This window comes from Lissotriton helveticus, chromosome 1_2 (assembly GCF_964261635.1).
Source record: "Lissotriton helveticus chromosome 1_2, aLisHel1.1, whole genome shotgun sequence".
Taxonomy (NCBI): Eukaryota; Metazoa; Chordata; class Amphibia; order Caudata; family Salamandridae; genus Lissotriton; species Lissotriton helveticus.
Window position 1 is genome coordinate 165,113,232 of NC_136058.1, and position 20,638 is coordinate 165,133,869.

At 44.2% G+C, this 20,638-nt stretch overlaps 1 protein-coding gene across 1 annotated transcript in view; it reads right to left on the reverse strand.

Annotated features, from left to right (window-relative positions):
* The window catches only part of ZYG11B (zyg-11 family member B, cell cycle regulator), a 291,659-nt gene that overhangs the window by 195,071 nt on the left and 75,950 nt on the right, over positions 1-20,638 (reverse strand). Inside the window, exon 3 of the mRNA XM_078670550.1 lies at positions 16,554-17,308. Coding sequence (XP_078526676.1) covers positions 16,554-17,308 — 755 coding nt within the window. The remainder of the gene's footprint in view (positions 1-16,553; positions 17,309-20,638) is intronic.

Genomic DNA, 20,638 nt, shown 5'->3' on the forward strand with positions numbered 1-20,638 from the left:
GCGCCATTTACAAGTACTGCCTCGTCATGACGTTATCTTAATGATATACTTGAATGCATTCAACCATTGACAGGCATTGACATGAACACCACACTATCACGCAAGGAAACACACTGGATTAAGAGATCCGTTGCGCTTCTGGGATGCCATCTAAGTCATGTAAATACAAAACATATTGCATTACAAATGCTATAGGTATCACATTTGCGAAAGTTATAACTATTGGCATTGTAAATGACAAAGCTATTAATTTAGCTATTTAAAAAAAAAACAAATAAAAACTTTGCCATTTACAATACCAATAGCTCAAACTTTCCTAATGCGAGACCCATTGCATTGCAAATGCTTGTTTTGCATTGTTAACCCCCACTTTTTGCATGATATCTGATGCAAACTGACTTGATGCGCCCCTGGTCCCTGCCAATCAGGCTCCCAGGGACTGTGATCTTTCGCAAGACTGTACCTTTTTAGCAACATTTGGCACATCTCTGGCCACAGGTAAACCCCTTAAAAAAAGGTACCATGGGTACCAAGGGCACTGTGACCAGGGAAGGACTCGAAGGGCTGCAGCAACTGTTGTGCCACCTAAGGACTGCAGCACATATTGTGCCACCCTTAAGGCTCTGTACCTGAAACCCACACCCTTCCATTGCAGGCTGCGTATTTTAGCGCAGAGAAAAGTGAAGAGTCGACATGGCACACGTCCCTGTATGCCATGCCTGCAACCCACTGCCTAAGGCCTAGGTAAGTCACCCCTCTAGCAGGGTGCACAAGTGGCGTGAGCCCAATGCCCCTACAGTGTGCAAGTCCAGTCTTAGACATTGTAAGTGTAGTAAAGCCATAAAGAGTATATGGTCTGAGAGTTGGCCATTACGAACTCCAGAGCTCCATAATGGCTTTAATACAAACTGGTAAGTTTGGTAGCAAACATCTCAGCACATAAAACCCACACTGATGCCAGTGTGGGATTTAATGTAAAATGCATTCATGGATCATCTTAGAGATGCCCGCTAAAAATTGACCAGCCCTGGTGTGGTTCCTGAATGGCTGCCCACCATTTGCCACCACCAGACAGGTTTCTGGACCCCTGGGTAGAGAGCCTCTGCTGCCTGGGTCCAGAAACAAAGCCTATCCTGGGCAGAGGGGTCATGCCTCCTCCCCCAGGAAGGGTTGTGTCCACGTAGAGGAAGCTTCAAAGGCCTTCTGCCTTTGTAAGCGGTCTCTGCATTTTGCAGCCCCCAGAATCTAGCTCCCATTGGTTCGGACACCCACTTGGGGCAGGAGAATATACAGGAAAACCAAGTGAGAAAGAGTGGTGTGCCCGCCTTTGCCAACCCCATCCCTTAGGTGGGGGAGGCGAGGTGAAGCACACAGCTTAGTCCCCTCCATCTTGAAGATGAGGGGACCCAGCCAATTAGAGAGAGGCTCATACCCCCTCCCACTGGAGGGGGGCACAATAGTGGGTGTACTCACCCCAAGGAAGAGACCTATTGGTCCAGACCTGCACACCCCAGTAGATTATTGCAACCTACGTAGAAGGACGGAAGTCATCGCACAACAGAGGAGACTGTAGAAAAGAAATGACTTGGCCCCAGCCCTACTGGCCCATCTGCAGTTTTCAGAGAGCCTGCGCCAAAAGTAGACTTGACCTGCAGCCAGCGACCTCCAGAACTCCTGGGATGACCGACTGCCTTCAACAAAGACATGGATCTCCTGTGAGCAGCAGCTCTGTTCAAAGGAAACTCCCAAGACAGATTCTGAGCCTGCTGAGGATGAAGACACTCAACACCAGGAACAACCACTGTCCCAGTCATCTACAGACGGAGTCCAAGTGGCCCACCAGTCCCAGCGAGGTCCCCAGCACTCCAGAGTCAGTCCACCATGGTTTGACCCCTCGTAGGAACACCCGAAGTCACCTGCAGCCTCTGCACGGACCCCCCGCCTCCAACCGCGAGTGGCCCAGCAAGGTGAAATCTGACCTCAAAAGACAACTGCATCCTGCTGCCCTGCATCCTGGAGTAGCGGACGAGGTGGCACTCACGTCCCTGAGCCCCCCAACTTACCTGCCCAGCTGTTGGTTCCTCCCAGAGACTTCCTGGAGTAAGACTGCAGCCAAAATCCAAAACCGGGAACCTCAATAGGATTGCTTTGGGCTCCTGACACCTCCCCAGCACCCTGCACCCGTCTGCCAATGCACCGCTAGTGGTGTGGGCTTGGTACTAATCTGGGATCCCCTTTGCCCTGACCGTAACCCTGGGAGCTTGGCCCCCCAAAACTGAGTGGCCTGCTCGTGAGCAACCCTCATCCGAAGCCCCCCCTAGCCCTATTGGCTAGCATCGGGCCCCTGCACTCTGCATCCGGCAGCACTAGTGTCGCTGGTGGTGCAATTTGAGTGCCTAACTGGACCATGGGGAACCTTGGCCCTAACCCCAAAATCTCCTGCTCGTAAGCCGTTTACTTACCTGAGAACCATTAATCCTCTCTTTCCCATACAAACCCATGATACGAATTTTGTTACTAAACATGTGTTGACCTGCTATTTTGTATGAAAAGAAAGTAACCAAGCTTCAACTTAAGAATTGTCGTACTTCTCGGTAAGTGTCAACCTCCAGTGGATATCTCAGCATATCACCTAACATACTGAAAGTAACTGAAAAGTAATCCTAGAGTAATCAAAAGTAATTTTATTGTATTTTAAACTGTTTCAAAAGTAACACAAATCTGTAATCTATTCCAATACAATCCACTTCCGTGTACATCTTTCATTTTGAAAGTATTTCTTACTTGCCTGTGCCAAGTCCTGCTTGGTTCTACAAAATATAAGTATACCATTTTATATTATCTAATTGGTCTGGATTCTGTCTCTTGAGTGTGCGCCTTCAGCCTTGATTCAGTGAATACTATAAATACTTAACACATTCTCCTAATAAGCCTAACTGCTCGACCGCACTACTATAAATAGAGCAGTTAGTGATTATCTAATTTAGCCTCCGGTATACCTCTGGGGACTCCCTGGACTCTGTGCACACTTTGGTATAGTATATACAGAGCCAGCTTCCTACAGCGATTACATTTTCGGTGGATAGCATTGTCCATTAAAAAGGTCTGACAAAAGATCGGAACGATAACATTGTGGTAAACAAATGGATTTATAGAACTGAAACAATGTCAATTTCCAAAGTATCAATAATATATAAAACATAACGCCGCAAAATACAAGGAAGTTTGACGTATATCTGTAATAATGGTGACAGCATAGCAGCTGTTTCTAGTATTCAAGAATTCATTACCATCCCCCTTGACGTTCATTGTGTTGCGCAGCCACGTTTTTTCAGCGCCGTCTAAAGCAATGAAATAAGAACATGTTTTACAGCCCCGTTTACAATGGCACTCGCAGCAAGTCGGCTGAACTTGTTTTGATGTAAAAGCCATCAACACAACAGAGCAAAACAAGGCTATCCATTTAAAAAGGAAGCCGCCCGCAGAACAGTCGTTGCACTTACAGATACTGCAGCTATAAAGCTGGCATTTAAATAATTTGTGCAGGAATTTCCTGACCTTTTGCCAAGTTCCCCTGAAACTAGGAGGCAGCTTTGGTGAGCAAGGCATGGAGGAGATGCAAATAAGTCGTGGATGTGCGGTAGAGAAACAGTCTTTAATATGCATGAACACAATCACTGATTAAATAACTGTAATAAATAATGGCATTACAAAAACAAGCACATGCGCACAATATGACATAACAAAAAAAAAAAATACAAAAGGTTATTCACCTTGCCTTCAAGCTCCTACGAAGAACCCATCAAAAGGGAAACTTCGACAAGGCAAGCAGGAATCAAAGAAAACAAGCATTTACAATGCAATGGTCTCGGCATTGTTAAAGTTAGAGCCATTGGCATTGCTCATGACATTATTTTTATTTATGTTTTTGTTTTGAAAACATAAATAAATGACTTTGTCATTTACAATGGCAATAGCTTAATCGCTCGCAAATGCGAGACCTATTGCATTTGCACCCACACAGAGCCGCCCACACAAAGCCACCCACACACATACAGAGCCGCCCACACAAAGCCACCCACACACACATACAGAGCCACCCACACAGTCATTCACATAGAGCCACCCACACAGAGCCACCTACACACAGACAGAGCCACCCACGCACACACAGACAGAGCCACCCACGCACACACAGACCCAGACAGAGCCACCCACGCACACACAGACCCAGACAGCCACCCACGCACACATAGACAGACAGAGCCACCCACGCACACACAGACAGAGCCACCCACGCGCACACAGACAGAGCCACCCACGCGCACACAGACAGAGCCACCCACGCGCACACAGACAGAGCCACCCACGCGCACACAGACAGACAGAGACTGTGCATATCGCAGCAGGGGGAGCTGTGGCGGCCTGACGATATCGCGCCTGCGCCCGTCATTTCTACGGTACAACAAAGGAAAGGCAATGAAAGCCGGCAGAAAGCTGTGCGACACTGTCAACAACAGCGGCTCTGCAGATTATCCCAAATGTTCCGACACAGATGCGTGCGCGCGAGCACTGTCTCTTTAATAGGGAAGTTCCTCGCTGTACAGTGTCGGGGACTGCTTCGCAGTGCGACGGTAGCCTCGACCTAAAAAGGAGTGGGACCGCTATTGTCAAAGCGGCCCACGCTGACAACGTAAGTTAAGGAAGGAGCGCAGCCGCTATAGTTAAAGTAGAACGCGCTAGCAAAGTAAAGAAAGAAAGGAGTGCAGCCACTATAGTTAAAACGGACAGCGCTGCCCAAAAATGTAAATATCAATTAAAAGGTGCAGGCTGTAAATATGATACATCCTCCAATACTAAGAAAATATAAAAGCTGGCGCCATGCTGGCGCCATGCTGTATTACAGGAAAACCTGTCGTAGGTGGAATAGGAGAAATCATTCAAGAAAATAGTGTTCACAGACTAAATAAAACATACCGAGCAATAACACAAATAAAAGTTCCAGTCCTCAGGGGAGGTTACAAACATAGACAAGGCGGTACTAGAGTGGGACTAACTACTAAACCTAGGCATGATTAAAAAAACAACCATTTAGAAAGGAGAGTAACAGGAGCCAATTGAAAAGATGGGCTGAAAATGGGAGGAGCTTCAAGTCCATACCTGAATACAGCATGCCTCGCAAAGCAGTGCATGCACTGCCCAGGCTTGACCTAAAAAGACTGCTATATGATTTGATGATAAATGCATCCTTAAGGACCATGCAAAAATAACTGAGCTGTTGTCATTGTTATTCACCATGCATGTAGTGTACAATCGCCCATTAGCATGGCACCACAACGCTTTTCGTGGTCCGAGATAACTTCCAAATGGGCCAGAGATATCCATAGGAGGCTCAATAGGTTTCTGGAAATGGGACGTCAGTAGGGTAAGGAATGTGCTTCTTTTAGGGGAATGTGGCAAACTTCGACCCCTATTAGAAGTTGCCCAGTCATCCACTTTTGACTCAAAAGGTTATAATAGTGGTGTAGTGTTACAGCACAGCAGTATTCCTGGATCCTGTAATACTGCATGGAATTCTCAGCACATGACTGCTAAAAGCAAGGCTTGCATTATGGGTTACATGTGGAAATCAGTGCCGTAACATTGATTTTGTAATGTTAGTCCAAATGTACATGACTGTATGACGTATTACCTCAGTTTCTCTATTATAGCACAGAGTTGGAATTTGCAAGAAAGACAATAACGTTTAGAGTGAAAGAGGAGAGATAAAGGAAGGGAGAACAAAAATTGAGATTCAGGATGAAAGATGAGATCGTATGAAAGCTTAGCTTTAATGTGCTATGCAAAATCCAGTTTTTCTGCATGTCTTAAAACTAAGTAATCCAAGTAACCAAAGTTAACTCTCTGTATGCACTATACATTTTTGGATGGCCAAGGTGGAGGAAAGAGTGAACAGGCAAATGAGCTGCTGGGTTTCAAGTGTGGAGTTCCCAGCTTCTTGCTGACAGTCAGTGTGATCCTGAGCAAATTACTTAACCTATTTATATTAGGTTTAATCAATCGTGCAAAGTGCTTAGAATTTTCCAATTTCACATTTGAATAGCTCTAGCCTGAGATTCAGGCTTTATGCTGTTAGACGTCCTTAACAAAAGAGATAACTGTTATCTGATAGCAAAGCCTTTAAGCTAATTCTGCTGTCTGAAGAATGAGCTTTTAAGTTTGGTGTCAACTGAGAGTAGTGCGGCTAAGACCTGGCCCAGTAAGTGTACCTGGTCCCTGTTAGATATGCTATCTCTTGCCAAAGCTTTTATGTTCAGTTTCACCTGAGGGATAGTTCTGTCTAAAGCAAACCCGTGTACAATTTGTGTAACTTGTGAGACAGCGCTGCTGTCTAAAGCCAAGTTATGTGTCTCATGTGGGACGCTGTAGCCTGCCCTAAGGGCCTTCGTGAAACATGAGCTATAACTCTCCTCTCTAAAACCTAACGGCTATATGTCTATATGGTTCCATGTAACCCAGGACACAATATCACAGCTGAGATTTTCCCTCTACTAATCAGGGTATTTAACCTTTTATAATTAAATTAATGCTATTAAAGCAAACGAGGCTACAGAACTGAGGATGTAATTGATGTTCAAGTAACAGCCCACAACTGGAACACAGTGCCTCGTATGAGCTGGAGTGGTGTAGGTAAAACCTGGCTAACCTGAGAGATAGCTGTGCAGTCTAAATCATGTCCGTTAGAGCGTTGCCATTGGACTTGAAGGCTCTCTGTTGTGAAGCCAGATAACTAAGCTGTGTGTCTAGTGGGAAGGATCGTGTGTCCAAAGCATGTGTGTTATGTATCTAGTGCACTATGTCTGACGCGTGTTGCCTGCAGGTGTGACTCGCCATTTGCTGTTTGTTTATGAAGGTGTAACCGTACTGCGAACATAACTTTATTGAAATTAAATTTCTCACGCACCTGGTATTCACCACGAAACTGTATAGTGTGACGTGTGCCTTTCTTCTCTGCTGGCTATGGTAAAAAAAAAATTAAAGTTAAGTGCGCGCGCACTCGAAAACGAAACCTAGCGTGGGGGCGGGACTTCCGTCTTGTGCGCGAAGCCCGCGCCCACGGAGTTCCTGGTCCGAGGAGCAGTGGTTACGCGGGGCTCCCATGCCTGAGGGAGAGCCCCGCGGAGGCGACAGAACCCCGGATTGGCGGTAAGTGGGCCTTGGGGGGGCGTGTGTGTGGCGTGTGTGTGGCGTGTGTGTGGCGTGTGTGTGTGTGTGTGTGTGTGTGTGTGTGTGTGAGAGAGACACAGCGGCGGGGGTGTCTCTGTATGTGTGCGTGTATGTGCGCTCCTGTGTGTGTGTCTCTGTGTGCGACGGTGGGGGGGGGAAGGGAGTGTCTCTGTGTGCGTGCGTGTATGTGCGCTTGTGTGTGTGTGTGTGCGCATGCGTGCAGGGGGAGGTGTGCCTGTGTATGTTTGCGCTTCCCAGGAGACAGCCACGGCGAGCGCGGCGCTTGCCAGTTTCAAATCGCCTCCAAGGCGATGCGCGCGGCCAGGATTGTATCCTGGGAAGCAGACACGGCAACAATAGGTTCTCGGCGAGAACACGCTTCCGCGCGCTTAGCCGAGACCTAAAAAGTAGTGACCAGACACGAACACAAAAGCACAAAGTAGAGAGATACCAGTAGTTAGGCACTGCTCTGTGCGGGGAAACAAATGACAACAAGCATTTGCAATGCAATAGGTCTCACATTTGTGAGAGTTAGAGCTATTGGTGTTGTAAATGATAATGCCTTTTACCCATGTGCTTTTGCTTGGAATGTTGTTGAAGTATATGGTGTGGAGTGGAATTATGTGTGTTGGATTGAAATTGTTAGTTGTGGAATTGTTTGGGGTGGTTTTGTGTGTTGTGTTGTGTGCATAGTGGAATTTTGTGGCATGATGAATAGTTAGGGGTGAGAGGTGCAGAGAATTTATAGACCAGAAGACCGAAAGAGATAGGTAATTTGTACACAGAGTGGTGAATGAACTCCAGTTAAAGGAGCGGAAAGAGTGTGTGTGAAAGAGAGGAAGAGGAGGGAGTGGCTATATACATAAACGACACCGTAAGAAGATGAGGAAAGCGTGGGATCGAAGGCGAAGACACTGAAAAGGCACAGGGAAGATATTGTGCTTGAAGACCATAAGTGAACCATATGAGAGAGGCAGGAAGAGTGCGTGAGAGAGAGAGTGGTGAGAGATAGCATGACAGAGAGGGAGAGATAGAGGATTGGAAGCGGCACCCACGCGGTGGAGGTGAAAGGTGGACTAGTGCACAGCCTGAGAAGGGGAAACATCCTTTACAACGCAACTTTTACCACGCAATGCTTTTACATCGCAACTTTTACAACGCAAACCATTACAACGCATTGCGCTGGGGGGCGATCTAGGATAGGGAATAGATTTAATTTACTATCCAACACCTTCCCTACTATCCACGGGGACTGGAGTTGGAATAGTAAATTAAACTATTCACTATCCAGCACTCCAAAGCGCTATGCGTTGTAAAGGCATGCGTTGTAAAACTTGCGATGTAAAAGCATGTGTGGTGAAAGCATGCGTTATGTCATACATCACCTAAGAAGGTATAGGAAGGCGGCATGTGTGAACAGGCAGTATAGAAAGGAGATAGGGAGTAAGGGAGGGATGAGGGGGGCATTGGGATTGCTGGATGAGAGGGGGTAGAGGCATTGTGAGGGAGAGGGAGTGATGAGAAGGGCAGTGGGTGTGTTGTAGAGAGATGATAGGGTTGATGGTAGTGCAAGGGAGAGATGGGTTGTATTGGAATGATTTGTAGTGGAATTGTGTGTTATGGAATTGTGTGATGTGGAGTTCTGTAGTGGAAATATATTGCATGGTGTGCTGTAGAATTGTGTGGATAGTAATTACATAGTATTAAGTGTAATTGAATGATGTATTGTTAGATTGTGAGTCATAAAGTTAATTATATAGGATTTATTGTGTGTTGTGTATTGGGAAGTTGAATTATGTGATGTGCTATGAAATTTTGTCGTATGATGTGGGAATATGTGGTGTGTATTGGAGGTATGTGGTGTGAATATTGGCTGAAATATTTTTTGTAATGTAGGCTTTACCCTACATTGTGTATTTTACATGTCTGAAGTTTGTTGTGTTTTCTGCACATAGGAATTTGTGCTGGAGGATGTACAGCGAGTACAAATCTAACGCTAGGTACTACTGGCTCTCTTTTGTGCCATTGGGCAAAGCTGAACAGCATGCAGAACATAAATAATTATTGAGAGGATAAAGAAGACTTCAAGTGGGATTCTTCCACTTCCATAAATGTATACTAGAATGGTTAAATGTGTTTCCAAAGACTGGCATAGATGTTCACCAGATCAGATTTACAAATGCAGGAGTGTGCAGTGCTCACCCAGTCCTATTGCCCTAATTATGTCATACTGCCAATTAAAATTAGGTTCCTGACTTTGTCTGTTTTTCTTGTAGGCAGTCATTTAAAGGTTAAACAGCCCAGTGGGTGACGAAAAGATGTAGTGTGATAGATTTTCAAATAAGAATGCCAGCATCACAGTACTAATGAGCTAGCATTAAAACTCCTTAAACATATGAGCACGCTAAAGAGATATTTACTAGAACAATGCGGGCAGTGAAATGCGAAGTGTCTGAAGAGACACTGAGAAATAAAAACAATGGGCTGCTACCCCTCTTTCTGAGCTAAACCTTGGCCTAAAGGTTGGGGTGAATTAAGTGGAGAGCCTGAAATGGGTCCTGCGTTGAATAAGTGCAGCACATGCTGTGGGTGCTGTCCCATGAGGGCCGCCAGTGACACACAGCCACATATAATACTGCACACATGGAATGAAAACGAATAGTGGAGGGATAGAGAAGGTAACCACAGAAACACATTCTAGTGATCCCAATTATGTCACATTGCCAATTTGCTCAATTGTGATATTCTAAAATAAAATTAAGTTCCTGTCTCTTTTTTTGTAGGCAGTTAGTCAAAGGTTAAACAGCCCAGAAGGTGACAGGAAAATATATAGCCTGTTCGCTTTTTTTCCATCCGCGTTTTATAGAGAGCGAACTAGACCTGAAGGTATCAATGCACCACTTGCGTTACAGAACACATTCATTTTTGTTGGACCTTGAGAGATTAAATGATTTGCCCAGAATTACAGGATGTTGAGCATGATTGCAGAGACTCGAACCCAGTTCCCCATCTTCGAGGTCAACTGTTCTGGCCATTAGGCCACATGCTCTCCCCTCTCTTGAGAGCACCAGGCTAATCTAAATAATCAACTATAAACTGTAAAACTTGACAAACAACTATGTTCAGGTGTAGCGAACAACCAACTGTAAAGCACTTCAACGTGTCGTAAGTAGTAAGCGCTACAGAAATGCAATGATGATAGACGGGTCGCAATTAGTTAACTAAAATAGGCAGGGTACGCTCTTCTCGAAAATGTAATTGGCTTTGGCGGCCAGATGCACAATTCTGCAGCCTATTTTAATACTATAGTATGAACTTAGATTTGAATGGCAGGACGCACAGCACTACTAAGAAGTAGAGAAGGGAACTTAAGAACGCAATGAAACAACATGGATTATGTGATGTGGACATTTTGACACGGAACAGACTTTGAAGTTATTGTGTATGGACTCATAAACTTAAAGAAGCACACATAGTCTGGCTAGGCAGGCGAATTGCATCTTGAGCACGAGGGGGGCAGCCACAAGGAAACTTGATCCGGGACCTTGCACAAACGTCAGGTTATAAAGATGGGTGGTGGATGATTTAGACCAAAGAGTATTTTGGATGTGAAAAGCCAGGGACATAAGATAAGGATGCTCTTCGGATCAGTAACAGAACTTAAAACCCCATTCCTGAAGGGTAAATATAAAGACCTTCAAACCTAGAAAATGAAAGCATGGAATTGTTGGGTAACGTGCTACAAAATAACCGAAGCTAAAAATGCAATTGGTCATAACCACTGATCCGAATTCTAAAGGCGCATGCACCACTATCTAGCGTACGAGAAACAACAAAACATCTCCCAGAACTGCCATGATAAAAAACAAATGCGATAACGTGCTGCAAAATGCCAGACTGTACCTAATAGCAGGAACGATAGGACCCACTGGAAGACGGCAGCGGTCTGGAGCCTGCGGGACAGGGGGCTGTTCAAGAGGGCAAACTCGATCATCATACCGCTGGGCTCCTGTGAGGGGAGACTCCAGCTGGGGAGCACAGCTTGTGGTGCCCTTTCTTCTTCCGTGGCCAGCACCCCTCGCTGCTCCTTCGAGGAAGCACTTCCACGCAGGAGATGTACCGAAGCAGTCACACTTTCCACCCACTGCCCTTGCCATTCCGTGCGCGCCCCGAATTTCACAATTCACGCGCTGCCGGCTGGTGTAGCAACGCCCGAGGGTGTGTCTGAGAGCAAAACCGAGATTATCTTTGTTCCCTGTTTAAGGGATTCTCAGGAATACTAAAAGTTTTGACAGAATTACTTCCCCGCACAAAAAAATATTTGCAATGCTATATGTCTTGCATTTAAATGCGAGACATATACAAACGGGCGCACTGTCCCGGCTGCACTTTGAAAGGGAAAGTGGGCATGCGTGCTCAATATATGTAAGGCGTGTCCCTAGGAGAAGCTCACTAAAGGAACAAGCAAAGAAAGGACAGCAATTACATAAGCTAAAGATGTGGCTTCCTTTCTGAGACCGAGTGCAGGAGAAGCCCGTAACCCTTTTTGGGTTTAGTGTCACTATTTCCAACTCGACTTTTAGCGCTATATAAATCTTATTCTATTCTATATAAATCTTATTCTATTCTGCCCGAGAAGGGAATTAAAAAACAAAGGGCCTACACCGACTAATGAAGGAGAGAGTGTCTCGCCCCCAGTAAAACATCCAGTCCAGGTGGGCGGGGCTAAAACTGGACAGGGTGGTAACCAGGAGGGACTAAAAAGCCTCACTTACAATATGAAGCCAGCGTTTAGCATGGAGGATGACGCAAGCCAATAGAAACAGGGGTCAGAGCCTACACTCCACTTCTAAATGTGAACTATACCTCAACAGCCGCCTCAACTTCTACGCTCCCAAACGCCAGCTTCGATCGACCAGCCACGCCCTCGCCGCCATCCCCCGCATCCGAAGAGCCACCACAGGAGGAAGGTCCTTCTCCTACCTGGCCGCCAAGACTTGGAACTCCCTTCCGACCCACCTCCGCCTGACCCAAGACCACCTCGCCTTCAGGAAGCAGCTCAAGACCTGGCTGTTCGAGCAGTAGCGGACCCCCTCCCCCCAGCGCCTTGAGACCCTCCGGGTGAGTAGTGCGCTATACAAATGATTGATTGATTGATTGATTGAACTGATCACAAGAAGCCTCGCAGAGCGAGCAACGCGCATGTGCTGCAGCGCAGGTTTGCGAGACCTAAAAAGGAGGGACAAAGAGGAAAGATCAACCACTAGAAAGCAAGCCTTTTTAAAAGACAATCAAACTCACAAATAATAAGCAATAGGTGGCCTGAAAGCCCACAAAGTGTATACAATATGTCTCAAAGGGACAGTGCAAGCGCTGCCTAGCCTCAATCTAAAAAGGGAACCTCAGACCAACTCTTCAGTTCACTTTCTGGACCTGCGGAGGGACTCTCAGAGGACTTCTGGGTCTAGCACAACAAGTTGTCCACGGTTGGAGCTTTTATCTTTTAGATGTTATTTTTTACCATAAAACTTAAAATATCCATAACTCTGGTTCTGCTGATTGGATTTTTGTTGTTTTGGTGTAAAATACTTTATCACATTTACTCTATTTTTTTTAATTGGTGTGGGATTTTTGTGTTGAGTTTCCAATTTATTACGGTGTGTGTGCTAACACTTTACACATTGCCTCCAAGTTAAGCTGGACAGCTTTTTGGGCCAAGCTGCAAAGGGTTAAGCACAGGGTTAATTTAGTGCCTTTTGTGGTTCACCCTTACAGGGATTGTGGATGTTGCTTGAACAGATATCACCTCCCCCACCCCATTCAACCAACAACCCAATTTCTCACATTCACTATGTCCGCTTCTGAATTAGGAGACCAATAGTTTAGTGCAGAAAGAAAACTAATTACACCTACAGAGGAAGATTATTTCATTATGTTAGTGGAAACCAAGCTGGATATATCATGTTGGTACCTTCAACTGGGCAACTGGCCTAAGACATTGTTTCTGTGATGTACCTTAGCAAAGTGCCTAGCAAGTGAACCAAATGTTACGTGGTAGGTCCATGCCATACACAACACTGAAGCTTATGACAGCACCAAAAAAGGCACCCTAATAATGTTGCAATCTGTGAAGAAATTAGGTAGTCCAAATCAGCCACCAGCTTGCACCCTCAAAACTCAAAAATTGCCAAAATTCAAATTTTCAAAGGGATAATTTGGAAGGAGAAAACACAACCACTTAGCATTTCAAGCAACCGGTTTGGTTTTTTCGAATGGCCAAACACTGAAATGACATTTAGCAAACTGAAAAATTCCCCACAGATTAAAGGCCCGATTTGCATCTTGGCAGGTAGCTTACTCCATCACAACAGTGATGGATATCCTGTCCGCCGAAATATAAATCTCATAAATTATAATGGAATTTATATTTCGGTGGACGGGATATCTGTCACCGTTGGGACGGTATAACCCCAACCGCCAAGATCTAAATCAGGCCCCAAATCTCTATAAGCATGTATGAGGCAGAAATATTTTGACCTTTGACATGCAGATGCGATGATGAGCAATTCCTGACTAAAATTCAAATGCTCAAATGGATGATGAGAACAATTAAGACCTCATGAAGATCTTGTGAAATACAACCATCTTGAAATCACAGATCCCATGTGAGACCCACAAATATCCAAAAATAATAAAGTCATCTTCTTCTTCAACTTCCACAGGCATGCGTGAAAGGCAGCCTACATGAACATTTTTACCACCTGGGACTTGCTTAATCTCAAACATAAATTCTTGTAAATTGGGCTCCAATCTTGTTAACCTTGCTGACAAATTGCTATTTTTGCCATTTGCAAAAAGGTGCACAAGGGGTTTTTGATCGGTCTGAAGAATAAACTTACGAACCCAAACGTACATTTTAAATTGGTCATCCTCATCGCCAATATGTAGATGGGTAAAATAGCACTGGAGCGGTAAGAATTTCAATGGATTTATTGAAGCCAAAACCCCACGCTGCTCGCAGGCATTCAGTCAGGAATCCGCCGCAGCAGGAACAGCCGTGGAACTGAACCGTAGCCTAGGAACCACTGAGGGAACTTTGAATTAATACATTCAAGGCCAAGACCGTGTGTCCTCAACAACCAACATAAAAGAAGTGTACAAATGAAAGAAATGTATATACTAGAAATGTACTCACTACACTATCTCCACGGAGAGCAGTGTTCCACGCAGTTGCCCGCTTTGTGACAAGCCACAGGAAATGCACATGCACCTGTCCTATTCTTTGCAACTTACAATGACTCCTCATCGATGCAAGAGCCCAATTTAATACCAAATGCATGACTCATAAATTCCTTCACAACTCCACTCTCTCCTACCTGGCCCGAAAACTGCAAGCCTTTGGAGCTAAAAGAAGATCAAGAAGCGCGGAGTACCTCCTGCTCACACCTCCAACTATCAGGCAAGAATGCCGCACAAAACTGACATTCTCCAGTAGTGCAACAAAGCTTTGGAACTTCCTCCCACCACCGCTTTGTGAGCTTACATTCAAAAGAGACCTCAAAATCCTTTTATTTGAGACACACTTTGGTTAAAATGGGTACTGCTGCAGCATCTCCTATGTTGACTTGCTCGGTCTTCCCTGGTAGGATAGGTTTGCTCTGTTTGCTCTCTTGGTTACAAGTTACTGATTTACTATGCTAGTAAGCTAACTATTTCTTGGAATTTCCCTGCTGGTATGAACTGTTCTCTGTTTTCCTGGTGCTATTAAGTTGTTTTATGATGTTTGCTTATTAGAACTTACTATCAGCTCTCTTTTAAAAACACTTTAATACCTTTGGGCCAAGTCTGTGCTATATAATTTTTTTTATAAATAAATAAATAAAAATAAACTTAGCCACATCATCACTGCAGACTAATCGATTACACAGCCAAGCAGGGGCAGCACCTCCATTGGGGCGGAAGGGCGTCACCCCACTGCTTTCTCACAGTGCGAGAAACAGAAACATAAAATGGTAAAACTACCATTTTTTGTTTCTGCTTCTTGCACTACGAGAAAGCAGAAGTGCCTGGTTGGGGGCTGGCGGGTGGGCGGTCCTGGCAGAGGGTAAATGTGGCTTGCCCACTGTTGTGGGCCCTGAATGTTTGGTCGGCCCCCTGGGGCAGAAGAAACCAGTCCTGCGCACTCCCCCCTTTCCTCCCTACAGGCTATGGCCTCCCTACAGGCAACCGGCTGGGCGGCGTCCGCACCAATCGCAACGCGCCCATTGCAGCGTTGTGATTGGCTTAGGTGAGGGAGGCTGCCTGTGGAAAACAGAAATGAGGCGGCGGCACATGACCCAGGGGAAGGTACTTTTTTTGTAATGTGAATTACCATTCAGTCCTCCCCAACACTTACCACCTCGTTGTAGCCGTTGGTAAAGGCCTGTTCTGAACTCCACAGAATGGGGGATTCAATGCAGAATTCTGCCAAGTAAATTTAAGTTCACACAATTATTCCCTGGTGCTTAATTAGAATAGAAAGAAATATGTGCAAAAATACTGAGCCGTAGCAGAACATTTGTCCACCTGGAATCTCCAGGCAGATTCCCTCGCCCCTTGTAAGTGGATTCATATTTGGGAAACCATCAGCAACTGAAGCTGATCAGTGGTGATCTGCCTACAACTCTTTAGCCGGGTATTACATTTTACCATGGAGGTATCATCTGCTATTTTAAGGCCAAGTAAATGTTAGATATAATTCCCTCAAAAGGTTGAGCAGCTTCTCGCCAATGAAAAACCATGTAAAGTCAATACTTGGACAACAGTCAAATGGAAAAGGTAGTTGTATGACAGTAAGCGGACTCATAATCACTGCACTTCAAACAATCTCTGTACAAGATGTATATACATACACACACACACACACACACATACTCTTTCTTACTATAACATTTAATAGGAGCTGGAAACACCTCACTTCTAGAACTCCAACCTAATTGCGCTAATGACACTTTTGTTCATATAATTGTCTTACATACAAGTACTGACCTATGTAAGAGATAGATCGGTCTCCACTATTACAATGGAGTTTTCTGGGGATAAGAAGGGAAAGTGGTAAAACGGTGACCTGAACTTCCACACGTCAGTCCATAAAGATGACATACAAGTGGGATTACACATAGCAAGACATAAATGAGAATGCTTCGACAACCAAGAACTAATTTGGTCACTGTACTTTGAACCCATGATCAAAACAATTTATAAGTAAAGGTATACCAAAAACTGAAAAACGCATTTTTTCAAGACACAACGGTCATCTGAGAATGTTAAAAAAAGGGTTTTCAAACCTTCACATTTCCATCTCCGGAAAGTAATTCAGAGTACCCAGCCTCCGTTGCGAGCAGTCCCACAAAGTGCATTCTGGGTCTCTGGTCAATGAACGCTTCAACAGCTTTGTCAGTAACATGTTTTCTACCAGAAATGTCCAATGACATCAGGTTACACAGGATGTCTTTTTGTTCAAGCAGGCGAAAGGCTATGTCGGATGTAAATTGTTTATCATCTGAAATATCAAGGTGAGTCAAATATTTGAGTTCTCGGATAACATCCAAAATTTGTGTGGTTGTCATTTTCAAGCACTTCAAGTGGTGAATGGTTAAAGATTTAAGTCGGTCCTTACAAGTCAGCAGGGCAGAGATATCAGTTACAGATGTGTTTGATATATCCAGACTTTCAAGCTTCGGCAGAGAAGCAACTTCCGCCAAGTCTTCATTGTAGAAGAGAACATTGGTAACGCTCAGTGCACGTAGGCCAGACAACTGGCTGAAGCATCTTTCATAAGGATCTTCCAAGGAAAGCGTTAAAGAGTTCAGCACTAGACATTGAAGGTTTTCCTGGATCCATTTACTACTACTGAGTCCTGTTATAATGTCTGTGATCGTAATGTCTGCATTAACACCTGTAGCATCCAACTCCACAAGCTTGTGATGACAAAATGCCTTTTTAAAGGCCACAGCAGAGATCTTTGCTTTGCGGATACATGCTCGCTTCAGGCGCATCTGGTTACCACGAAAAATTCCTACTGTTACCTCATTTAGCTGTCCTGTAAAAAAAAAATATCATTTTGTTAGATCAGTAATGAATGCTACAGCACAAACATTTTGAAACCTGCAAAAAATGTATTTGGACAATTTCCAACTCTCCACAACAGTTCTGTCTTTCGGACTACTCTAGATTGTACTGTGAAAATGTATTTCATAATATTTACAAAACATTTCAGGAGTTATGTTTTTTACGCAATACATAGTCTATAGTTGTTAGGGGGTATATAAACAGCTAGGTGTGTAACTTTTGCAGTTAATGTATCCGCATTTTGCTGTAACTTAGGTTATAAACTATGTTGGGTGCTTTGCCAAGGAAAATAAATAGTGTATTTAAGTAAATGCTGTTTTAAATCCACTATGTAAATTAAGACTACACTACACTAATGTTTGTTCCCATGCTAAACTACACCCATAATTGATTTATCTAGGTGTAGACTACACAGTCGTTACTAGTAGTAACCCTTTTTCATTTCTCATCAGTATCTTCAACCTGTTCATTTTCCTTAAAAGTACTGAACAAAATGTAATTTTATGCAAACCCCTTACTTCTGACTAGCATCCGTTCGCAGTACCTGCATTTACTTTGCCCCGAACACGGCAGCAAATCTCAGTCGCATAGCATTACTTTTCTGATCAAGGCACATGTTTAGTATGCTTGCAATTCCATTTGCAGAACATGAACAAGCAACAAAAAGAAAATAAGCACTGGCAAAGTGAGTTGGTCTCGTTTATGTAAGATCTATTGGCTTTGGCAAAGTTGTATAGCCATATTGTACAGCAGAGCTGGCTTCCGTGCAGCATGGCTAATAACTGAATGAAATAGAACTAAAACACCACTTTGGGAGAAGACTTCAAATTTCTGTGAAAAATAGAGAAAATTGAACAGACAGAAAAGATCAGTCTTTCATGTACTCTACTTCATGTGATACAAACAAATATGGCTAAAAATCCAGGTTGCAGACCTCAAGCCATAACTGTGCACTGGTTCAATTGTCAACGCCTCTTCACTAAACAGAATTTCCTCTTAAATCCTTACTACACCACAAACAAGAAAATAAAAGAAATTGAAGGTTCGGAGTCATGGTGTTTCTGTAAGCTTTAGCTGCCATTGTATGAAATTGAAAGGAAGGGCGTATGTCTTTTTAGGTCTGGCATCAGCTAAGACTTTTTGATTTTACTAAAATTATAAGTACAATATGTTTACCTAAAGCAGCTTTCAGCTCTCTTCATCCGTTGGGTCTGTTATTGTGTCATTCTCATTTTGCTTTCACAAAGCACAGCAGACAGCATGGGGTAGTGGCTCAGCCTACTTCAGCAAGTGGGCAACTTTACTTTCAGTGCAGGCATTTTGCTCTTTCACACAGAGAGCATTCACACACGGGTAACTCCATTCACAGCCAATATTTGTTTTTATTTTATTATTACGTTAGTGTTTGCATTGAGTCTGGAGCCCATTGTGATAGTAGCACACTTTCAGCCTAGCTCTTCATTTTGTATTTGATGTGAGCATATTCCAGCTTTATCACTTCCTGTATCCTGCTATTACTGTGGTAAATTCCTTTTGCTGTGGCCTTTGTTTACCCGACTGCTGTTATTTCACAGCATAACAGACTGCGTTCATTTTAAATGGTTGTTTATAACAAATAAGTAGTTCCCTTCAATGCCAAGCACTACTATGGAAATGTTTGCTTTTTGAGCACAAAAAATATTTTTGCCTTCAGCCAATTGGATTTTTTTTTAGTTTGATGAAGGCTCTGCAGCTTCCACAAAAATATGTTTTTCAAAAAAAGAACAAAACAACTGCCAAAGCCAAAAGGTTAGCACCTAACAACAGACCTACTGACTGCCAATGCATAACACATGTTAAATGTATGGTGGTATTGCTTCTTCTTCACACTCTACAAGATTAGGGTTCACGAGCTAAGCATCATGTCTAGCCCATCATTTCAGATTTAAAGTTGCAATGGATTCAATAAATATGTAAATTCTGTTTTCTAGAAGAATTCTAGGACCATACTGCAGGATGCCCTAGTGGTTAGATTGTGATAAAGGACCTTGCTTCTGTTCCTCAACAAGATCTGATCCATAATATAGCCTTAAAGTGGTTCAATAAAAAAATAAAGAAATGTCTGGAAACCAATCATAGGGCAAAACAAACAAGCATTTACAATGCAATGGTTTTGCCTTTGTTAAAGTTTGAGCTATTGGCATTGCTCTTGACAATATTTTTATTTATGTTTTTTTTAACATAAATAAATGGCATTGTCATTTACAATGCCACTAGCTTGATCTCTCGCAAATGACACACACAAACACCCACAGAGAGCCCCCCCAATACACACTCAGAGGCCTCCCCACACACACACCCACACAGAGCCCCCCACACACACACCCACACAGAGCCCCCCCCACACCCCCACAGAGCCTCCCTACACACTGCGAGCCCCCCCACACACTGCGAGCCCCCCCACACACTGCGAGCCCCCCCACACACTGCAAGCCCCCCCACACACTGCAAGCCCCCCCACACACTGCAAGCCCCCCAACACACTGCAAGACTGTCAATGACTCGAACTAGAACTAGTAAAAGAAGAGTCAGCACAAGCGCAGATTGATGCGTGTCGACTGAGAGTCTCCACGGATGGGTGGTGGTCGAAAGAAAGCGTCCACAATGTAAGTGTTCAAAGTTTATCATGTAGAAACAGCAGCCAAGCGAAATTGTCGTGCTTATAACCCTCAGTGGGTTTGAAATCGGATAAGTGCATTAGAATGAGGAAACACGTAAATTTGACTAAAATGCGTGCACCGGTATAGCACGCCATTACATGGCGGTGAAACCCAAAACAAACCGCTAATTAGACTGCATAATACGCCACGTTCGTCAACTGACATGGAAGCAATGAACGAAAGGGCAATGGCGATTGGAACAAGCGGGAGGGGGCGGGAAAGGGGGGTGGAGAGACGCAGAAGTGCCGGCAATGCCGGACGAGATTCGGGGGCGTTCAGCGAGGTGAGCACTCGCTAGGGCAGAAAAGCGCTATGAAGCGCTCTGGGTGTCTATTTTTTGGGATTTATCCGGAAGTTTGACTAGCTTTTTGACTGTAATGAAAAGATCCTTACTAGTTCATTGCTTCCATGTCAGTTGACGAACGCTGAACCAAGCGTCAATATGAAAGAATATCCTCTAATAATCTTGGTAAATGGTACTTACAATGGATTAGAGACGGATTTCATTACATCATGCCACTCCCAGAATTCTCTGGAGTCAATGACTCGAACAAGAACTAGTAAAAGAAGAGTCAGCACAAGCGCAGATTGATGCGTGTCGA